This window comes from Rhineura floridana, chromosome 10 (assembly GCF_030035675.1).
Source record: "Rhineura floridana isolate rRhiFlo1 chromosome 10, rRhiFlo1.hap2, whole genome shotgun sequence".
Taxonomy (NCBI): Eukaryota; Metazoa; Chordata; class Lepidosauria; order Squamata; family Rhineuridae; genus Rhineura; species Rhineura floridana.
Genome location: NC_084489.1, coordinates 28,972,773 through 28,995,927, shown reverse-complemented (window position 1 = coordinate 28,995,927; position 23,155 = coordinate 28,972,773). Strand labels below are relative to the sequence as shown.

The window sequence follows — 23,155 nt, the reverse complement described above, 5'->3', positions numbered from 1 at the left end:
CACCTGAGGTCATCTTTCCATGCACAGGAGAAAGCTTGATCTTGATCTCATCTGAACACAAAAGCTTTTCCCACATCGCAGCTGGGGCGTTCTCATGCTTTCTGGTAGACTCCAGACGTGCTTTCAGATTGTATTTTTTGAGCAATGGCTTCTTTCTTGCCACCCCCCCCCATACAGGCCAGTGTTATACAGAGCTCTTAATATGGTTGGATGGTACACCATTACTCCACTCCACTGAACTCTGTAGCTGCTTCAAAGTGATTGTTGGCCTCTCTGTGGCTTCTCTCACAAGTCTCCTTGTGAGAGTGCTGAGTTTTGAGGGATGCCCTTTTCTTGGCAGCGCCTGGATGGTGTGATGCAGCTTCCACTTTCTGATTATTGATCCAATTGTGCTCTCTGGGATATCCAAACACTTGGATATTATTTTGTACCCTTTTCCTAATCTATGCATTTGTATTACATTATCTCTCACTTCTGTAGAATGCTCTTTGGTCTTCATTTTCCTTCAGATCCCCAGCCTGACCAATGATCCTTCAACAGTGGGGTTCTTATCCTGACAATGTGACAGCTACTTTAATGGCTCACAGATGGAGCCCAATGGTAAGGTAACTGTTTCCTTGATAGGGCAATTTCTTTCATCTGTGTAAACCAGGAGCTTCCACAGCACAGGGGTTGAATACAAATGCAAGCAACATGTTTCAGTTTTTTATGTTTGTTACAAACATTTCCAACATAAAACCAATGTCACTTTACAATAATTGATTTTGAGTTTCAGTGTTTCAAAATAAGGTATCATATAGAACAAAATTACAATTTACCATTTGTAATTCAGTAATATGAGAGCATTGGTCAGGGGTCTGAATACAAGCACTGTATCAATATATGTGATGTAAGAATTCTTGAGTTAAAAGGTTTTCCACTACAGGAAAAACAGCACCTGTTTTTCAAGTGACGTTAACTATGGAAAATTATACTATGCTCATTTATGTAACAGCCTGTACTTTGCAAAGACATATTAATATATAAAGAGAATTTGCAATAGGACTTGTGCTTAATTTAAGCCCACTAATATAGGGATAATTTCACAATACCTAAGATTAAGAGGAAACTGTTTGTTTCTTGTAATATATATTGGGCAAATCTATTCAAACGATGAGGTGCCTTAAGAAAACAATTAAACCTTGTTGTAAAGCGACCTTGAAGAAATGGCTGAGGATGCTTGCTTAAATGAGAAGCTTGTGACAATGCAATCCTTAAGTCATTTAATGTACTCCCAACTAGTTCTGTGGGTGAAAGAGGATGTGCTCCTGGACAAATTGGTTGATAACTGCAGCCTTAAGACTTTTGGTATTCCAAGTGGAGCCAAGACAAAACATTTTAAAAGTATGCACGTCCATTTTAACATCCCTTACACAGGAAGGATGGAAAACTGGATTGAAACAAGCTATATCTTTGTTCTAATTTACAGAGAAAAATTGGGATCATTTTAGCAGCAGACAAATTAAGGGGTTAAGTGCTGTGTTCTTCAGGTTAATTTATTATCCAATGTTCTCACTACAAAATTTTTTTGTAGTTTTTTATGCAAGTTTTTTGCATAAAAGGAAACCGTTATAGATTTTAAAAAAAAGATTTCCAGGCTTTAAGCAGCTGGTAAATATATGGCTCAACTTATATTTAGTATATTCAATGCTTTTCACATCATTAACCATGCAGAGTAACACACTAGACAGAACTGACCAAAACAGTTTCTTCACCATGAGAACAGCTAGTTGAAAGTGAGTCATCTGATCTGTTCAAAAGGGTCACATGAGTGAGTAAGATGTAATTTAAAACAAATATACAGAACCATATTATAGACATAAGGAGGCCTCAATTTCTTTGTTCCTTTTTCCCGGATAGTTGAATCCCAGATTTATTATGTCAGTATCCACAATTGTTCAAACACATTATTAAATGCCACATCAGATATAAAACTATGTAAAAATCAAACAATAAAATAGTAGGTATATATCACACCTGTATTTTAGAGCTTTCACAGGAATCTCTAACACATCGCCTTGTTCATATGGAAGGTGTACAGTTTCATTGTCCACTGTCTGAAACATTCGTTCAGCTTCCTGAAAGTTATACATTATCCAATACATGTTTAATTATTTTAGACTACAAGTATGAGGCATGTAAATGAGGCCTGTATTTAAAAATATGTACTTAGATTTATAGCAGTAGCCATAACTGTATTTTGGATACTGCTACAACACCATAACGGTACAACATGGTGTCCTGCCTCTCTCATCTCACCCCTACCCCAGCAAATCATATTTGGGACATAAAGTAGAAGGCCATGTAAAAAGTTCCATACAGGCAATGGAGCGTGAGTCCCTTCTTTTTGGAAGCTGCTCCCTTTGCCATTTGATAAGCCATTCTCTGTATCTGGATAACAGCATTCAATGCAATGCTGCTGCCCACTAACAAAATTGGAAATCTGCTGGGATCCATGGTTGTCTGAAGGACCTTAGATATGGCAAGATCCCTAATCCACCCAAGTCCACTGTTCTCCCATCACTTGGTATATCTAGAGAAAGGGTGGATTAAGGATTGTGAAAGCAAGTGAATCAGTGATCTTACCCAGAATGGGACGTCACTACATACCACTTTTCCAAGAAATTTGTTTAAGTTCTACCTCCACCATTGGAGGCACTATGCTTCTGAATGCCAGTTGCTGGGAATCACAAATAGGGAGAGTGCTGTTGAGCTCAGGTCCTCCTTTCAGGCTTCCCATTGGCATCTGACTGGCCACTGTGAGAACAGGATGCTGGGCTAGATGGGCCACTGGCCTGATCCAGCAGGCTCTTATGTTCTTAAAGAAGACTCCCTCCACTGCAATCTCTTGCTCACAGCTAACAATAATATTGAGTAAACATTAGAGAAATCTTAGTACATGCATACCCTTGCATGTTTAAAGAAGGTTCTGGGTGCCAATTTTAAGCTTTGTATACAGATGTTTTTTCTCTAAAGATTTGCAAACTTGGGACATATGTGTATTTAGTCCCAGATGAGTTTAGGAAAAGGATTTCCTCTCTTGCATTTATTTAAATAAATTAAAATCTCATACATAAGTGGTGGGAAAGCAGGTGAAAGAGAAGGGGCATAAAGAGACCAGCAAAAAAGCTATGAGTGGAGGGAGTCCTATTTACCATCATTTGCCTCCCACCCCAGGAAACTCACTAAGCGTGCTGTAGCCTGAAACTTGTGTGTCTGTCTGTGTGTAACAGCAAACCTTATCATGGGATAGTGAGTTTGTCTGGACCTTGGGTGAGAGCCAGGAGGTTCAGGTGTTGAGTTGGGAGGTATATCAGAAGGAGAAGGGATGAGTGGTACCATCAGTACCCAATTATGGCACTGACATAAAAAACATTTATGATATGTTGCTAGCACTTTAATCAGTGCTTTGCACCTTGTATAATTCATAACATCATGAACACTGTTCTGTTCATACACAAGTGCTTTTCAGCAATCCCTTCCAGTTCCAGCTTTACAGCTCCCTGAAAAGCCTGATGAAGGTTGGGGGCACTTCAGAATAGTACCAAAAGAGTTGGCAACTGTGTATCATTTTGCATATATTTAACCAGGCACTAAAACCTTACAAGATTAGGCATACAGTAGGGCCCCACTCATACGGCGGGTTCTGTTCCGGACCCCCGCCGTAAAGCGGAAATCACCGTAAGGCGGAACCCCATTGACTTTAATGGGGCACGTCATGCGAAAATGCCGCAGAAGCGGCAAAATCAGCTTTTAAAGAGGGGAGGAAAGCCGCCGCATTAGCGGAACGCCGGGAAGCGGAGCGCCGGGAAGCGGGGCCCTACTGTACAAGTAAAGTATCCATTAAAAACTACAGAAACAATGTTTCTTCTTGTTTCCCTCCCACAAATCACTGCTTCTAGTTGTTCTTTTTTGTTGTAAATTACTATCTAACTTACTTCCTTTGCTTTTTTCTTTTTGTCATCTTCCTTCTTCTTCTTACTTTCTGGCATAAGGTCATCAAGCCAACTGAGCTCCCGTTTAGTGAAACACAAATCCAAAAGTTTGCGAATGAAAACTAGAGCTAAAACCTTAAAAAACAACAATTTAAAAACAGCAATCACACAAAGACTAGTAGAAATTATAAAATATAGCTCGAGTTTTACAAAACAGAATTGTATAGCACAACTCTATTATATTGATTTGGCACTGCTGTATATTCTCAAATGATGTATAATGTTCCAGAGACACTATAATTACTAACTTACCATCATAGGAAAAACAACAGCAGCATCAGATGCTTTAATTGCCCACAGAAGAACAAGACAGGTGAGTTGAACTACTGTAAATACATGGACCTTCCAGAGCGGCACATAACGCAGATAGATCAAATCTGGCTGATGTTTGGCTGGCATTCCAAACAATTTGATGCGATCAAAAAACTAGATTGAAAAGAAAAAGTATAATTTTTCATAAAGAGAATTTAGGAAATAAAAACAATCAGAAATATTAACTGAAGAAATTGCAAAATTAGGCAAGGTTGCTAATTTGACTGTCAGAAATATTTTCCTGGATTAACTATTGGTAAAATAAAAACATTAATTGAGTAGAACCATAATGGAGTTACACAAGCCACAGAAAAACAACCTTATGAGTGCCATCCAAGTCATACTCAGAGTAGACCCATTAAAATAAAAGGACTTACGTTACGTAATAGGTCAGTCTGAGTATAGACAGACCAATATCATTCTATAAGAACTTCTAAACTAGGAGTGGTTAACCTGTGGCTATATCCAGATGTTGGTGGACTAAATTCCTATCATACTTGACTACTGGTCATGCTGGCTGGTGGGATGATGGGAGTTTAACCAGCATCTGGGAGAGGTGTATGTTAGCCACCCCCATTCTAAACAAGTGCAATTAATTATTTATATATCATTTATATTATTGAAATCTAAATGTACATGAACACTATTTAAGAGATTGGCTTGTGTGAAGAGTTCAAATATGACTACAGGCCAGAGAAAGAGGTATGAAGAACATTCTCCCTTGTCATCTATAAGCAATACCTTTTGCAATGCCTTTCCCTCCTACTAAATTCAAGTTTCAGGACAGAAGGAAATACGCATCAGAAAAGTATTGTCCTCTTTCCTTGCAGTGCTCAATCTGCCTGCAGAGTTCTGTTTGTACAAGATTCCCTCATCCACTTTCCACTAATTTCTATCTCCTACTGATGGTCCCTCTTCCCATGCTGTTCTGAGCATCTTCCAACACTTGGGGGCAGCTTTGGAGGTGGGAGAGAAAAGTCAAGCCATAGTATCTATTTTTCATTTTTCCTCAGATACTAATTGATTAAAATAGAACTTGCCTGGATGCCTTTCAATGAGGATGCTCCCATGTAAAGAAAAACACCATACAAAACTGGCATTGGAATAAACTGTGGAAAAAATCACCAAATACAAAAATTAACAGATCAAGGAAGGCATGGGTTTTTTTAATTGTGTTTGTACTAACCATTTCTTTAAAGATAAAGTAGAATTTTCACAGGCTGGAGTACTTCATCCAACGAAGGAAAATACATGATTCAGCAACAATTAATTGAAAAAATGAACCCATCAGATCTTGGAATGATAAACTGAACATAAGATTCTAAGTAACAAAGTTTGCATATATTGACCAATTTAAGCTAACTATAACTGACACATTTTCTTATTTCCCCATCCATATGAACAAGGCTTAACTAAATTTGACACAAATGCCATAACCTAACTGCAATAGCCACATGTCACAATAAAGTCATTTTGAGATGGAGCAATTTGGAGGGAAGAACTGACAAGAAGAGGGTCAATTAACACTTTATTTGCCTGCACATTTTCTGCTGCAACTCTCCACTGACACAGGGTTCCATGTGATTGTTTGCAAGGATTAACTTCCATATTGAACTTCATTGAGCAAAGGGAGAGAAGCCTGAGCCAGAGTCAAGGTCACAATGGAAATGTGGCAGGTAAGCAAACGTATAAGTACAGGCAGGGGTGGGGAATCTGGAGTCCTCCAGATGTTGCTAACTACAACTCCCATCATCCCTAACAATTGGGCATGCTGGTTGGAACTGAAGTCAAACAACACTGGAAGGTCACAGGTTACCCATCCTGCTATAAGGACAACAGTTGGAGTTTGTGACATAGGTTTTACATATGTCATTTAGTTTGGATCCCTAGTCTGATCCTCAGAAGGTTATGAGTCACTCTACTAACCCTACAACAAAAAGAAGGAACAAAAGGGGGGGAAACTGCTATTGCAATTCTGTTATAAAGAATGGAGACAGGATTCCTATGATGTCAATTAGAGAAAAGGACTAATCATGGCCAGCTGATAGTTGTACTGGCTGAGGCTGATGGAGTTGCAGTCCAAAACATCAAGGGGGTACCAGATTGATAAAGGCTGCTGTAAAAGGTATCTGTGACTAGCACAAAATTCAGAAGAACCTTTTGGGCTTTCAAAAAAAAAAATAATACATCTGGTTCCACCATGCCTGAAAGTTCTTCCTTGTTTATTAAATATTATATTTATATTCTGCCTTTCCTCCCTGTAGGAGTCCAGGACAGCAAACAAAAACACTGAAAAGACTCTACAGCATGTTTTTATGATGCTTTAAAAACATGTTAAAACAAAACATCTTTAAAAAGATTTAAAAAAAAAAAAAAGCTTAAAAAGCAATTCCAACAAAGGCACAGACTGGGTAAGTCTGATCATGTCTCTACTTAAAAGGTTTATTGAAAAAGAAAGGTCTTCAGTAGGTGCCAAAAAAGATAACAGAGATGGCGCCTGACTAATATTTAAAGGGAGGGAATTTTTCCCACCAAGAAAATTCTTGAGGTGAAGGTTTGATCTTGATATGGCAATGTCATCAAAGGACCAGCCAGAACAGTAATGGGCCTCATGAAAATGAAAGAAAAGTAGACCATCAATTATGTTAAGCTGGTCCCCAAAGTAGAACCTGTTAGTGAAGGTGTGCCATATGTTCCTTTTTTAAAAAAGGCTTTATTCCAGAATCTCTATATATTTTAAAGCAACATAGATTTACAATGGTCATCCAGGAAGAATTTTATGAGCCTCTTAGATAGAAGAACATTATCCTTCTAATAAATCACTAGATTTAGAGGATGCAAAAGAAAAAGCAGAGTAATTCTCACTCCTGTGTGCCATTATTATCATCATATTTATTTATGTCTTGCTTTTTTACAACTGTAAATTGCAGCATGCTAATTTTGATTATGAGAACACATTATCACATCCCAGAGTTTCCCTCTACTATTCTATCTAGAGCCCAACTATACTTGATGTTCCTCATCCCTGCCTTAAAGGATTAAATTGCTCCTCCTTTCTTTGGCTTTAACGCTTGCTGTAGGAGTCCAACCAATTATATAAATAGGAAACTACACCCACACACAGTTTTTCCCCTCATCCAGTTATGAAGGCTTAAGGGCTAAAAGGGCACAAAGTCAGCCTACTCCCTATTAAAGGCATCAACTGAGATATCTTCAACAGATCGTGTTCAAGGCATTCTCCTAATTCATGTTAAATCCTCGGTGTGGAAGACCTTGTCTCAAGGCCTAACTATTGTTTCCATGGCAAATAAAGTACTCAGAATTTCTTCAACATAATGTAGAAGGTTTCAAACCAAGAGACCAAGGAAGGAACTTGGCTATACGGCAAATGCAGGGCAAATTAATTTACTAGGAGGGCTGTAGCACTTAGGGCTTTCAAACTTTGGAAGCTATCCACAAATAAGTTATGCATCCCCAAAACACAGAAAGTGCATTATGCTGATTGGTTAGATCCAAGAAGTTTCAGGTTGGTAGAAGTAGATTTTAAGGTACCCTAGTGCCTGTTGGCATGGATTTAAGATACTCTTCATCCTTAAAAGCACAGCACCTCTTGCAGCAGGTAAAGTAATGGGCCTCAAGTAGCACCCCTGTCACAGTGGGATTCAAGTATGGTCAACAGCCAAATCCTGCCCTTCCTCCCAGAAGGTGGAACATGACCATGGGAAGCCCCCAATAAGAATAGCCTGCAGTTCCAGGAATGATGACTTAAAACTCAGGCACCTTGTTGTTCACTACAATCATAAGGACAGGCTAGCAATAATCCCAACTCGAATGGGGCTAACAGTTAAAAGCTAAATAATATGAAGTAGTCCCACAGTTTATTTCCTTTGGAATGTTTCTTTCCCCCTTAAGTCAAAAAGATAATTCATTTCCAACTAGCATCAATCAATATATATTGCTTCAAAGCAGCCTAAAGAAACTTAAAATTGTAGTTTGCCAATTTAAACTGTTTTATTACCATGTTAAGCTTATATAATATTATAGAACAAAGTTTTTTTCCTTACCTTTAACACAGACGTCATAAATACGGACAGTCCCATCAACACAAAGATCATTAATCCTGTCACTCTCTGTTCACGGATTCCCAGGAACTTTGGCTGCTCTCCTGGAGCAGAACACTCAGATTCTACTTTTAAACTATTGACATGACTTATAGAAAGAACAGTTGCAGCCACAAACCACGGCAAGCCCATGATAGAGCATATACCTAACATAACGCCAACCATGAGCAGATCAAGATGATATCCACAACCTTTCTGTGGAGTCAAACACAAACATGTTTCATAGCAAATACACTCACATTCTGGCAACAACATTTTTAAAATTTTCAATACATCTGGGGTAACTACTACATGTTTACAGTGAACAAGATGTTGCTTCACAAATCAGCATGCAAAGCATAAATATACCTAAATACAGTTGTCTATAAAAGAGAAGGCATGGTAAGGAAAATAAACTACTTGTTTGCAGTCTGTATGGTGAAAAGCATTCTGCATGAATATGAAATTAGACTGTAGTGACTGAGGATCTTTAGAATAATGAACAAACATATCTTATGACCAGAGGGAGTAGGGGAAACGAGTAAATCCATAGCTGAGCTGTATTCTGTGTCTAGGTTTCTCACATTCTAGTAAAAACCCATCAAAGCTCAGTTTTGATCAGTGGGGGAAGGTCAATGATGTTAAATTTGTGGTTTTCATAACAAAAAAAGTGAAAATATGTGAGTAGGTTCTGCTTGAAATGCAATTGTGGTCCAAGATGGACTTTCAATAGCATGAGGCATTTATTCAATTCTGCTCCCTTCCTTATTGACTTAGCTGTATATACCTATCACACCAATGTTGCACTAGTTCCATTTCTTTATCACCATTTCTGCCCATGTTTTTAAAAAGTTTCATCCAAGATAAACAATTTATAAACAAATTAGGTCTGATACGAATAATGTTATTTCTGTGTCTGAACTCATGCTCGACATAAGATTTAGAATTCCATTTTTTATCATTTTAGACCTTTGCAAAGTATACTGAGGAAGTTACTAGTGCAGAAATGGTCAGAGCAACCCATCTTGTTGGAGGCCGGTAGGAGTGGAGCCAGGGGAGGCGGAGCTGGAAGAAGGGGCGGCCACATCCAGCTGCTGTCTGGAGGCCTCTGGGAGGGAAGGATTCTGGCTACGCCATCAGGACATGTTGGAAGGAAACAAAATACATGTTTCCTTCAGCCACCCCTTTTCCCAGCATACTGGATGCCAAGATGGAGGGGTGCAATAGGGAGCCAAATGGAACCTGGTTGTAGCATAAGTCCCCCCCAGCCCCTCCCGACACCCCCTAGAACACCCCTTTTGAGGACCTTGCACCAGCTTCCCCACACTGGGCTGGGCTTCTCTAGCAGATCCCTGGCTGAGCCAGGTTTGGACAGCTGCCCCATGACTGCACTGGGAGTGGGGTCTTCTGCCAATGTAGCCTGGCTGAGCCAGGACCTGACTAGCTCAGCCAGGGATCAGCAGTATCCACCTTCCCTCTGTCTGGCGTATGTATGACTTGGATTGCATCTTAAGTTAAATTTTGTATTTACAATGAGGAAACAAAAGAAAGATTTCACCTTGAGCTTATGTTCTTTCCTGTTTATGATAACTGCTGTAATTTGCTGGTCCATAAAAATGAGAATGGTACAAAGTAAAGCAGGAACTGCAGCTATCACAAGTGTCCACCAAGGATTAGGTCCTAGAGGATCTATGAGCCATCCCCTGTCACTTCGTGTGGGCTTTAAAAAAAAAAGGACAGATAACAAAAGTACTAAGTATTTCTTCCTTATTTATTAGACAAACTCTTGAATTCCTAGCTTGGCATGCATGCTATTTTCACTTAGTAGAGTGGTAACATTTTTCAAAAATTCTCATTTTAAAAAGTAGAATAATTTTTAAAATAACAAGTAGTACTGTGAAACATTTGAGATGAATTCATTAATTATTATTTTAATTTATTACCTACCTTTCACCCTGAGGTCTCAGAGCGGGTTACAGTAATTTAAAATACAGTATACCCTTAAAAACCATTTAAAACAACTGACAATCATAAAAACAGAGTGGATCCTAAAAGGCCAGAATAAAGAGGTGCATATTCAGCATTTGCTAAAACTATATAGTGAAGTTGTCAGACACACCTCTGTGGGGAGGACGTTCCACAACTTAGGGGCTGCCACAGAGAATGCCCTCTTCTGGGCCAACCCCCTCTCAAGCTTCTAAGGGTAGGGGAACTACCAAGAGAGCCCACTCTGTTGATCTTAAGAGGGTCTGTAGGGAAGGAGGTGGTATTTCAGATATTTGGGGCCTAAGTCATTTAGGGCTGTAAACACTAACATGACCACCTTGAATTGGGCCTGGAACCAAACTGGCAACCGATGCCACTGTTTTAAAGCAGAGGTTATATGAGATCTAAATGGAACTCCAGTCAGTAATCAGACACTGCATTTTGGACCAGTTGGACTTTCCATGTCGTCTTCAAGGACAGCCGCACATAGAGTATGCAGTACAGTGGCTAAGTCATCTCTGTCCAAAAGGGGATGTAGCTAGCAAACTAGCCAGAGTACAACACCATCCCGGACAGGTTGTCTCTTTTCCTCCCAGATACAAGAATGTGGGACACATAACACCTCCGTCTTTTCAGGATTCAGCCTCAATTTACTGGCCCACATCCAGCCCATCTCCACCTCAACACCTCAACCACCTCTCCTGATTCAGATGGAACAGAGGGATAGAGCTGGGTGTGATCTGCATACTGAGTCGTCTTTCACTTCAAATCTCCTGAAATAGCTTCCAGCAGCTTCATGTACATACTATTTTTTATCTTTGGGTCCCAGATGTTGTTGGACTACAATTCCCATCATCCTTGGCCACTGGGGGAGTTGCAGTCGAACAACATCTGGGGACCCAAGGGTGAAGAACAGTGATCTAGATGTTAAATAGCATGTGGGACAAAGATGGAACCCCGAGGGACTGCACAGAACAGCTCCCATGGTGCTGAACAGTAGCGTCCCATAACTACTTTTTGAAAGAGGCCCTGGAGGCAGGAGCAGAACCATTGAAGTACATTCCCAAGCTCCACCTCCCTAAGGTGCTCCAGAATGATACCGTGGTCAACAGTATTGAAAGCCACTGAGAGATCAAGGAAAACAAGCAGGGTCACACTCCCACTATTTCTCTGTCAACAGATGTCATCAACCAGGGTGACCAAGATGGTTTCAGTTCCATGGCCAGGCCAGGCCAAACTGCAATGGACCCAAGTAATCAGTTTCTTCCGAGCATGCCTGAAGCCGGACTGCCACCACCTTCTCAACCACCTTACAGAACAAGGCATTATCCTGCATCAACAACACCCTACTTCTTCAGAAGTCACCTAAAGCCCTTGTATATTACTGAGGATAATAAACCATCAAAGCTTAGTCATAGTTCAATCCTATGCATGTTTATTCAAATGTAAGTATCCATAGGATTGTGTTGTAAGGAAGAAGTGGGAGAAGAACTGTGTTACATGAAGTCACGCTAATGGAATGGAAAACATCAAAGAACAGTGCAAGCCTATGCATATTTATTCAAGGCATGAGTGTCATTGAGTTCAATGAGACATACTCCCCAACTTGACAAGGTGAGAACTAAAGATAAGAATACAGAACACAAAACTGATTGCCATAGCTCTAAACATTATCAATACACAAACAAAATGGAAGGAAATACACATTTTGCTAGCAGTCTCTAAAGAGATTCCTTTCACAGTTGTATTTTTTTTTAAGAAACTATTTGCTTACTTCAAATTTTTTGGGCACATGAAGTTTAGGAGAAGGAACTCCAACAAGATAATCAATGAGAACCATGATCACTATTGTCAAAAATACAGCAAAGTCACTTACTGTAGACCGCACCTAAAAAGAAAGAAGGTACTGTTTTAAAAAAATGCAAATAAAGGGTATTTGCTGCAGTGACAGAGATGGTCCAGAAATTATTCATTCTGAAATCAGTTCAAACAATTGTGCGAGATTTATACCTATTCAGACCCAGTGGGATGTAAACTTACTCTAAAAGTCTTAATTCAAAAGAAGTTTGAAGAGGGATAACATGACTGAACCGAGGATCTGTGTCATTTCTGGACTTATATGCAACAGAAAGTCTAACTCATCTTCCTAAACTTTCCTAGAGAATTTTCACTCCTATCCATATTAAGCATTTTAGAAAGTTGTGCTGAGCTGCTCTAGATGTTGCTTGTGTACTTCAGCAAAATACTTAATATGGAAATACTCAAAATAAATAAATGCTGTCATACTTACCTTAGTGGGAAAATAGCGTTTGGTCTTGAATTGCTTGAGGAAAGAGGAGAGGAAAAATGTTGTAAAGAACAATATGACAGACCAAAACAGAACATCTGGGAAATATGGACCATGATGGCCACAGGCAGATCCAACAAACACGCCATGAAGATCTTTACATTGCTGTAAATCAAGTCATATATAAACATGAGTTAAGTATAGAACTGCTCACATCAGCAATTAAACATGTGCCTGCCTCTTAAATGCATAAAAGAATCACTAGATCCAGACACTGGGTGAGTACAGATAATCAATTTATATGGTAAGAATGATCAGGTTTGTTTGGTCACCTATATTAATGCAAACATAGTTATAATTTCTACCCTGTATCATGCATTGTTAATGTATGGCAAAGACGGGGGTTTATCAATTCTTACGGTTTCCCATGTCTACCAAGCAATAAGTTGGTCTATTATTCAGCCAGTGTTTTTTTAAAAGCAAAAAGCAAAAAACACCTCAACCTGAAGTACCTTAATGTTGCAAAAGTGGGAATAAATGTCAGACAAATATTTTCATTGTATATACCCTACACATTCTTGCATTACAGATAAATTAGGTTGGGAATGCAATCAAGAGCTAGCCAGCTGCTTGGATCCAACAAAATATTATCCACAGTGAATTGTCAGCTCAAAGATTGCATAACAAATGGAAGCAACTTGCTTTCTCTGAACATCTAGCAGTATCATTTTCCTGTTTCCATCTTGCCCTCTATAATATCCTTCACAGTTATAAAAACATGTACAAGGAAAGCCAACGGGTTCTTTAAGAATTTTTTAAAATAGGTTTTTAAAAAGTAAAAATCATGATATGTGATAAGAGATCACAAATGTATTTCCAAGGGTTATTCAAATCACATTGTCCCTCTCCCCCTGGAACTTCTACACATGGCAAGATTGAAAACAGATGTCAGACTCATGCAAACCTGCCCTTCCAGTCTTTTCACTAGCAATTCATGAAGCTGGAAGATACTGTATTTGTTGAAATATACAAATGAATGCCATCTCTGACTGGTAATTATGCCCTATTGTCACCCTAAAGAAAGCAGACAGAGCACCTGATGAAGCTACCTCTGCCACAAAACAGGAAAACAAACTGGGGAACAATGGTCCTGTCTCCTGTTCCATTGATAATGGATAATTTGTGGAACATCTGTTGAATGAAGGAGTTTAACTGATTAACTCCTCAAAAGCCAGACAGTTAAGAATCCACTGACCATGCTGATCTCCAAGGGAGAGAGAGAAAAGGGGGGGCAGACAGAAAGAGGGGAAGATTGAGACTCATGTGTCCCACATTATTCTAGACCAGTGGTTCCCAACCTTTATGAGCACGGGACCCCCTTTATAAGCTGAAACTTTTTTGTGACCCCCTTCCCCCAGGGAGGCAGGCTGGCTGCCAGGAAGGAAAGGAGAAAGCAGCCTTTCTTTGCACGCTCCACCCTCAGCCTCCTTTGGCATCTGCCATGTATTTTATAGGCAGATGCCTGCCCTTAGTGCACCTGAAAGACGCTCTGGCGCTTCAGCAAAAGGCCTCCCCTCTCGTCTGGAGCAAGGGGGAGGTGTCATCTGCAGCGGCAGCAGAAAGCAGACAGTGTAGAGGGAGTAAAGACTTTTTTAAAAAATTAATAAATAATTCATTTCTTTACTGTTCGCGGCCCCCTCTGGATTACTTCGTGGCCCACAGGTTGGGAACCACTGTTCTAGACTATTTAAAATATGAACTTCCGCATCATCTCTCACCTTAACTGTGAGGTTAGCCCATGGTATAGTACCCACAGATTTGTTGGCTGCCATCCATTCCTTTAGTGTCTCATTGGTGGGATTTGGAGGCTCTGCACACACACATCTGGCAAGTTTAAAATGTTAGTAGTTTAGTCAGGGTTCCATCTTGTTGCTATAAACTTTTTTAAGTGTCTCTCCTGACATTTTTAAAGTATAAAAATGGACCATTCGTCTCACCTGAAGGGTGATTTTCATATGAGGACGGCCATCACTGCGGGTTGTAGCTCCACCTATCGTGCGAAGGCAAGAATGTTTTTGAAGTCAAGACTAGGGGCGTCAAGCCCCTCCCACTCTCCAGTTCATTCGCAGCGAGTCTATAGAGAAAAATCTAAAAATACAAGGACAGGGCCAACAGGCCTGCCAGCAGGAAAATAACATGCCTAATAACATGACTCTAACATAGCGATAGAACTAGTAGTCTTGACTTCACTAGTAACTTTAAATACAATAGCGTAACAGTAATATATAACATTTTAGTAAAATATCTATACATCCTCCAACTGGGAGGGTCGTGATGGCCGTCCTCATATGAAAATCACCCTTCAGGTGAGACCAATGGTCCATTTTCCATACGAGGCCAGCCATCACTGCGGGATGTACCAAAGCAGCCCATAACAGGGAGGGACCACCCACATGCTAATTGTCATTAAGAACCTGTTGCAACACTCGTCTGCCAAAAGAGGCATCGGCAGAGGCATAACGATCTATTTTATAATGCCTGATAAACGAGTGAGGGGTAGACCAAACAACAGCCCTGCAGATATCAGCAACAGGAGCGTTGGTAGCAAAAGCAGCCGTAGTGGCCGCTGACCTAGTTGAATGAGCTGTTATACTAGCTGGAACTGGAAGTTTAAGGGACTCATATGCTAAGGTAATACATGCCCTTAGCCAGCGAGATAAGGTAGAATTGGCTACTTTATGCCCCATAGACCTTGGATGAAAGGATACAAACAGAGACTCCGTTCGTCGAATCTCTTGGGTCCTAGACAGGTAGGTCTTGAGAGCCCTCCGAACATCCAACGAATGCCAAGCCTTCTCTAGAGGATGAACAGGAGTCGGGCAAAATGAAGGGAGTACAATGTCCTGATTGCAATGGAAAACTGAATTGACCTTAGGATGGAAGGAAGGATCAGTTTTCAACACAACAGAGTCCTTGTGAAAGACACAGAGATGGCGAGCAGAAGACAATGCGCCCAGTTCCGAAACTCGTCTGGCAGAAGTGATGGCGACCAGGAACAAGACCTTGAAGGACAGTAGACGTAAAGGCACAGCCCTAATGGGTTCAAACGGAGGGCGTTGTAAAGCTTGTAGGACCTTGGACAGACTCCATGAAGGAAAACAATGGACTACAGCCGGTGAACGTAAAGCAGTGCCTCTGAGGAAGCGTTTAATGAACGGATGTGAGGAAATAGGGGCACCAGTGGAGGAGACTGAAAGAATGGACGAAAGAGTGGACGCATGTCGACGTAGAGTGTTGGGTCTGAGTCCCATCATAAAACCGCTATGGAGATATTGCAGCACCTGATGCACAGTGGCCTGGGATGGATCACAGTGTTGAGCCTGGCACCACTTAGAGAAAGCCACCCAAGTATGTTAATAAATACGGGTGGTAGATGGCTGTCTCGAGGATAAGATAATATCAATAACAGCGTCAGACAGTCCAGTCGACCTCAAATGTCCCCGTTCAAAAGCCACGCTGTTAGATTGAGCCAAGTGGGATCCTGATGCCATACTGGACCCTGGGATAGAAGTTCTGGCCTGACTGGAAGTGTCCAGGGATCTGTCACCGACATTGCAAGAAGATCCGAGAACCGCGGTCGGCGTGGCCAATATGGTGCTATCAGAACCAACTGTGCCCTCTCGCTCCGCGCCTTCCGCAGTGTTTTGGCTAACAGCGGTATGGGAGGGAAGGCGTACAAAAGACCGTCTGGCCACGGTATGGACAGAGCATCCACTGCTTCCGCTGCTGTGTCCAGGTATCTGGCAAAGTACCTGGGAAGCTGGTAATTGCGACTGGAAGCAAACAAGTCGATCGAGAAGACACCGAACCGACGCTGGAGACGCTGGAATATGGTCGGATGAAGTTTCCATTCTCCCGGAAAGACCTGTTGTCTGCTGAGCCAGTCTGCTGTCACATTCCAAATCCCTCTGAGATGCTCTGCTTTTAGGGATTGTAGATGTTGTTCTGCCCAGACGAAGATGAGGGAAGCTAGGTCCTGCAGAGGACGGGACCTGGTGCCCCCCTGTCTGTTCAAATGTGATTTTACACACGTGTTGTCCGTTCGAATGAGGACATGGTCCAAAGGGAACAGAGACTGAAAATGAAGTAGAGCTAGGTGGACCGCCTTGAGCTCCAGCCAATTGATGTTCTGAGTCTGCTCTGCTGTGGACCAAACTCCCTGAACGTACTGGGAGTTGCAGTGTGCTCCCCAGGCGATGAGACTGGCATCCGTGGTGACAACAGTCCTGCGAGGTTCTCTGAATGGAGTGCCTCTGGAAAGATGTTGGACCCTCGTCCACCAGCGGAATGAAAGGCGCAGTGTGGGGCTCAGAGGAACTGTGCAATGATTGGAGTTGGCAATGTCCTGTTGAAAAGGCAACAAAGCCCACTGAAGGTGGCGAGAGTGGGCTCGAGCCCATGGCACAATGTGGATGGTAGAGATGAACATTCCAAGCGCCCTGGCTAGAAGCATGACGTCTGCGGTTGTTTGTTGCATCAAAGACCTCGCGATGTTTGTGATGGCAGTTATGCGATCTGGAGACAAAAACACCATCGCCTGCAGGGTGTCCAACACTGCCCCTAGATGTAGTAGGCATTGGGTCGGTTGAAGATGGCTTTTGTCGAAGTTGACAAGCCAGCCGTAGGCCTCTGCCCTGGAAACGTCGGTTCCAGGTTCCCCTGAAAGAATTGGAGTCATAGGATCGGAAGTCGTGGCCTCATCCTCCTGGCCGCGTTCCTCGAAAGAGCTGGTTAGTGCGGAAAGAGGGAAATCGCCTGAAAGGTCTATGATCGATGTTCTTGACAGTGGCCAAGACCGGTTTGTGAGCGTCTTTGGGATCAACCAGCACTGCCTTTAGAGCTTCCTCGCCGAAGAGCAAAGATCCAGCGTAAGGAGCTCTAGATTCACTCTGGCTGTAGAGTCAGCTTGCCAGTGGCGAAGCCAGAGGGTCCGTCGAGCGACTATTTGAGCCGTCATGGCTCGTGCCCCCAGTTGAGTGGCATCCAAAGTCGCATCAGCCACAAACGCCGCTGTCTTGCGCAACTTAATCAATGATCGTCTGAGAGAAACAGGATCAGGGGTAGGGTCCTCTAGCATATCATCCAGCCACATCATTGCTGCCCTGGAGAAGACGGAAGCTGATGCGGAGGCTCGTATGGAGAAGGCAGTGGCCTCATGATTTTTGCGGACAGCGAAGTCTAATCTTCGCTCAGTAGCATTCTTTAGTTGGGATTCTCCTTCCCTAGGCAAAAGAGATCGCGAAACTAGGCTAGCGATCGGCTCGTCTATGCCGGGAATGGCCAGCTTGGAGGCAAATTCAGGAGCCAGGGAGTAAAGCTTGTCAGCCAGGTTTTTGAAGCGGCGTGTTTGGAATGGATGAGACCATTCTTCGGTGGCCAGTTTAGCGATGGGGTCCGGCACGGGATGCAATGCTCAGTAGGTGCAGGGGATGTGAGAACCCTGGCCCCTTTAATAGCTGGAGCGGCAGCTGTTGGGGGCGCAGCTTGGAGACCAAGAGTGTTAACTACCCTGCGAGCTAGAGGTTGATAGTCTTAGTTGCCTTAGATGGTTGTGGCTTGGCTGCCTGAGACATGTCTGGCTGTTCCGCCATCTTATATTCACTATTCACCCGAACAGGCGCAGTACATGACCACAGAGGGGGTAGAATGCACTGGCAGATGGCTAAGTACACGGCCACAGAGGGGGCAGAATGTACGATGGTAACAGCGTCTATATAATGCAGACTAGAGTTCAGGCTAAGTACACGGCCACAGAGGGGGCAGAATGTACAGTATAGACCGCCCTGGAACACGGGCACGGGGGGGCAGAATGTACAGTTCAAATAAGTTGTGTTTTGTACAGGGGCTGGGACACGGCCACGGGGGGGGCAGAATGTCCAGTTCAAACAGCTTGCGCAGTATCAGCCACCTAGTACACGGCCACGAGTGGGGCAGAATGTACAGTTCAAATAGTTTGGTGAACAGCCACAGCCTTGATAGAGCAGTCACAGAAGTACATTAATCCGAAGGTTGCCAGAGCCAACAGCAGGAGACGTGTGGTAGAGGAATCCGTGGAACTATGGAATCCTATCCGCAACACACATGAGAGGAGCCCTTGCCAGCTAAACCCCCCTTGGTTAGTACGGAATAGACTGAACAGAAAGGGCGGGAAAATAGGACAGACAAAATGGCACCCGCAATATGAGCGGGAAGAATATCAATCAAAATGGCGATATGACAAGGGAGTAATGGCAAATAGCTGAGGAACCCAGCTACTACTGAGACAAAGTTGTGAAGCACGGCTCAAACGTCCAGTAGAGGGGCTCCGTCAAGGACTTAGGGAGGCCGGTGAAAAAACAATGAATCGGCTGAGGCAATGGAGTTAAGGCACTAGCCGCAGCCGCATGACTTACGTATTGGTCCATAGTGTGTTGAGGTATGGCGGCTTGTGGAGGTGACTGCATTTGAGTGAAAAATGACAGCATGCCCTGAAGTTGTGAAAGAAACTCATGAGACAGCTGCAGCCCCTTGAAGCAGATGGTTGTGCCTGAGGTAGGTGGCTCAATGGGCTGTGATGTAGGATAGGCCCTGGGCGGCAATATGGGAGGAGGCTGGTTAAGTGTTGGCTGAGTAGGAAAGCCAGCAAAGTCCTCCTCGTCGGAAGAAGCAGCAGGAGAATGAAATATATCCGTTAGCTGTTTCTGGACTGCTGTGGTGGGGGTCGGAACAGAAACATAGCGAGGACGCTTGGATTTGCTATGGCTGGAAAGATGTTTAGTCTTAGCCAGTGCTTTGGCATGCTTAGTCCTTGGCTGTCTGAGACATGTCTGGCTGTTCCGCCATCTTATATTCACTATGGGTGCAGTACACGGCCACAGCGGGGGCAGAATGTAGAGACCCGAACAGGCGCAGTACACGACCACAGAGGGGGTAGAATGCACTGGCAGATGGCTAAGTACACGGCCACAGAGGGGGCAGAATGTACGATGGTAACAGCGTCAATATAATGCAGACTAGACTGCAGGTTTGGTACACCGCCACAGAGGGGGCAGAATGTACAGTACAGAGCGCCCTGGTACACGGTGGAGGGGCAGAATGTACAGTTCAAAGAAGTTGTTGTTTGTACAGGAGCAACTGGTTGTGCAGAGCAAACAGCAGCGGAGGTACGTTCAGTAGCTGCAGAGGGCTAATGTTGCAAGAGGCAGCAGTATAAGGCAGTGAGAGAGGAACTCTTGTAGAGCTAACTAGTCCTATCTGAAAACTCACATATAAGACAGCCTTCTCAAGGTAAGAAACCCCCTTTGTTTAGTTCAGGAGAGACGAAAACAAAAAGGGCGGGAAAAAACGGGACAATCAAGATGGGAGTAATGGCGGGCGCTGAGGTGCGACAGCGAACTGACTGAAAGGCTGTCTAGCGCTGTCTCGAGAGCGTGCGATAGCCGTGTGAGGAAGGCACAATCGCGGCTCGTAATAGTTAGCACTGTAGCAGATAAGGGAGTCGGTAGTGGAAGCAGCCGCCGCCGCCGCCTACAGAGACTTTCACGGCGAGACTTAAAGCCACAAGTCTGGGAAGCAGTTCAACGAATAAAAATCTCCAAGGTGAGAGCCGCAGCCGCAGGCTCCCGGAGTGAATTTTAAAGGCACGTCCGCGAGGCAAACCGCCGTGGCAGAGCTCGGGATGGCAGTGAAAAACAAACAACCTCCTAGGGGAAGTGAGGCAGGGAGCTGCAGCTGCAAGCGCCCACTAAGGCTGGAGAGAACCGCAACCGCGGTCTCTCTAAGATCTAAGGCTAAATAAACGGCCCCGGCCAGGGAGAACCCCCCCCCCGAAGGGAATTCCCCAGGAATTTCAAACAAACAGTGTTAAAGACAAGACAGAGGGAAGGGAAGCACTTGGATACACACAAACGACAATACCCTCACGCCCTGTCATACAAAGACAAACGAACACAAAAGACTTAGCTAAATGCTATGCTATAGAAATCTCAATCTTGTTCGTACGAAGGCAAGAATGAACTGGAGAGTGGGAGGGGCTTGACGCCCCTAGTCTAGACTTCAAAAACATTCTTGCCTTTGCACGATAGGTGGAGCTACAACCCGCAGTGATGGCCGGCCTCATATGGAAAATGACAGTTACATGAAACTTTTTCATGAAATAATGTGCATACTTGAAATATGAAATACAGACTAACCCAACAACAAATCAGTTTAACAAAAACAGTTTAAGATTGATTCTGAGGATATAATTTTCTTTTCAATATTGTCAGGGGTCTGTTGACATCAACTTCAGGAAATGGAGTTTTAGACCCTTCTGAGGCCCACTATTAACTGTTTGCAAGGCACTTGGAAGGTAAAGTTGCTCACCTCCATAGCAATCTTCATGCCCCACCCACATCTACTGTAGTGGCCAGTAAAGTGTCCAATGCAATGTCTGCTGCAACTTCTTGGCATCGGTTTCAGTTGATGCGGCCTGATGACATGGACAAGGTGCTTGTGACAATGCAACCAGCAATATATCCTCTCGACCCTTGCCCTTCTTGGCTTATTAAAGCTTACAAAGAGGGTAGGACAGAATGGGTCCAGGGTGTAGTGAACGCGTCTTTGTGGGAGGGAATGGTCCGGGCCACCTTGAAAAAGGCAGTGATCTGACCGCTCCTGAAAATCCCATCCTGGACTCATTGGTTTGTGAGAACTATCGCCTGGTGGCAAATACTCCCTTTTTAGGGAAGGTGACTGAGAGGATTGTGGCACAGCAATTGCAAGTACTCTTGGATGAAACAGATTATCTTGACCCATTCCAATCTGGGTTCAGGCTTGGTTACGGGACTGAATCAGCCTTGGTCACTATGATGGATGACCTTTATCGGGAAAAGTACAGGGGAGTGCGCCCCTGTTATTCTTACTTGATCTCTCAGCAGCTTTTGATACTATTGACCATGGTATCCTTCTGAGCTGACTTGGTGAGATGGATATCGGAGGCACTGTTTTACAATGGTTCCGATCCTATCTCCAAGATCGTTTTCAGAGAATAGCATTGGGTGATTGTCTTTCGGCCCCCTGGCAGTTGTGCTGCAGGGTACTGCAGGGTACCATCTTGTCCCTGATGCTGTTTAACATCAATATGACATCTATAAGGTCATCAGGAGATTTGGGACAAAGTGTCAGCAGTATGCTGATATCCAGCTCTTTTTTCTCTATAACATCTGAATCAGCAGTGCAAGCACTGGACCAATACCTGGACTCGGTGGTGGGCTGGATGAGGGCCAATGAGTCTGAATCCTAGCAAGATGGAGGGTAGGCTGGGGGTTCCTGAGCTCAAATAATTGGTCAATTACCTGCTTTGGATGGGGTCATACTCCCTCTGAAAAAGCAGGTTCATAGTCTGGGGGTTCTCAGCTTGGAAAAGTTACTTTTTTCAACTACAACTCCCATCAGCCCCAGCCAGCATGTGCTGGCTGGGGCTGATTGGAGTTGTAGTTGAAAAAAGTAACTTTTCCAAGCTCTGGCTCCTGCATCCATCTTTGTCACTAGAGGCCCAGGTGACTTCAGTGTCTAGGACTGCCTTTTACCAGATTTGGCTGGTAAGAAAGCTGCCGTTTCTGGACCAGGATAGCCTGACCACTGTTGTCCAGGATGGATTACTGTAATGCCCTCTATGTGGGGCTGCCTTGAGGTTGGTCTGGAAGCTGCAGCTGGCACAGAATACGGTGGCATGACTGCTCACTGGAGCAGGGTATTGCCAATGTGTCATCCTGCTGCTGAAAGAATTGCACTGGTTGTCCATTAGCTATCAGGCTAAGTTCAAGGTTCTGGTTTTGGTATACAAAGCCCTATACACCTTGGGACCAGGATACCTGAAAGATCGTCTTACCCCTTATCATACCCAGTCGATCACTGTGGTCTCCAGGTGAGGGCCTCCTGCAGATGCCATCTTATCAGGAGATCAGTTCCGCACAACACATGAAGCAGACCTTTAGTGCTGTGGCACCTGCCCTTTGGAATTCCCACCCCATAAATATTAGACAGGCACCATCTCTGTTATCTTTTTGGTGCCTACTGAAGACGTTCCTTTCAACAAGCCTTTTAAGTAGAGACCTTATCCCAGTCTGCAGCTGTGTTGGGATTGCTTTTGAAGATATTGTTAAGCTTTTTAAAATATGCTTTAAATGTATTTTAATATATTTTGTTTTAATGTATTTTAAAGTCTGTTTTTAAGATGTTTTAAAGAGTTCTTAGTGTTTTGTTTGCCACCCTGGGCTCCTTCTGGGAGGAAGGGCGGGATATAAAGTATTATTGTTGTTGTTGTTTTTATTATTATTGAACATTAAATGACAAGCAAAAAGGATGAAAAGGAAAACACCAAGTCAAACAATAGCCTGGATGCTAAAGAATAATAA

General features: G+C 43.2%; 1 protein-coding gene across 11 annotated transcripts in view; it reads right to left on the bottom strand.

The window, feature by feature from the left end:
- The window catches only part of SLC4A7 (solute carrier family 4 member 7), a 166,705-nt gene that overhangs the window by 19,088 nt on the left and 124,462 nt on the right, over nt 1-23,155 (bottom strand). For 9 of the 11 annotated variants that reach the window (XM_061587385.1, XM_061587386.1, XM_061587387.1 and 6 more), the window contains 9 exons: nt 14,498-14,603; nt 12,723-12,884; nt 12,207-12,320; nt 10,005-10,166; nt 8,411-8,662; nt 5,387-5,455; nt 4,287-4,460; nt 3,978-4,109; nt 2,017-2,117 (listed from right to left, as the gene is read on the bottom strand). In XM_061587385.1, the coding sequence (XP_061443369.1) occupies nt 2,017-2,117; nt 3,978-4,109; nt 4,287-4,460; nt 5,387-5,455; nt 8,411-8,662; nt 10,005-10,166; nt 12,207-12,320; nt 12,723-12,884; nt 14,498-14,603 (1,272 nt within the window). Of the gene's footprint in view, nt 1-1,737; nt 1,790-2,016; nt 2,118-3,977; nt 4,110-4,286; nt 4,461-5,386; nt 5,456-8,410; nt 8,663-10,004; nt 10,167-12,206; nt 12,321-12,722; nt 12,885-14,497; nt 14,604-23,155 lie in introns of all 11 variants that reach the window. The other 2 variants (XM_061587393.1, XM_061587391.1) reach the window with 2 other exon arrangements.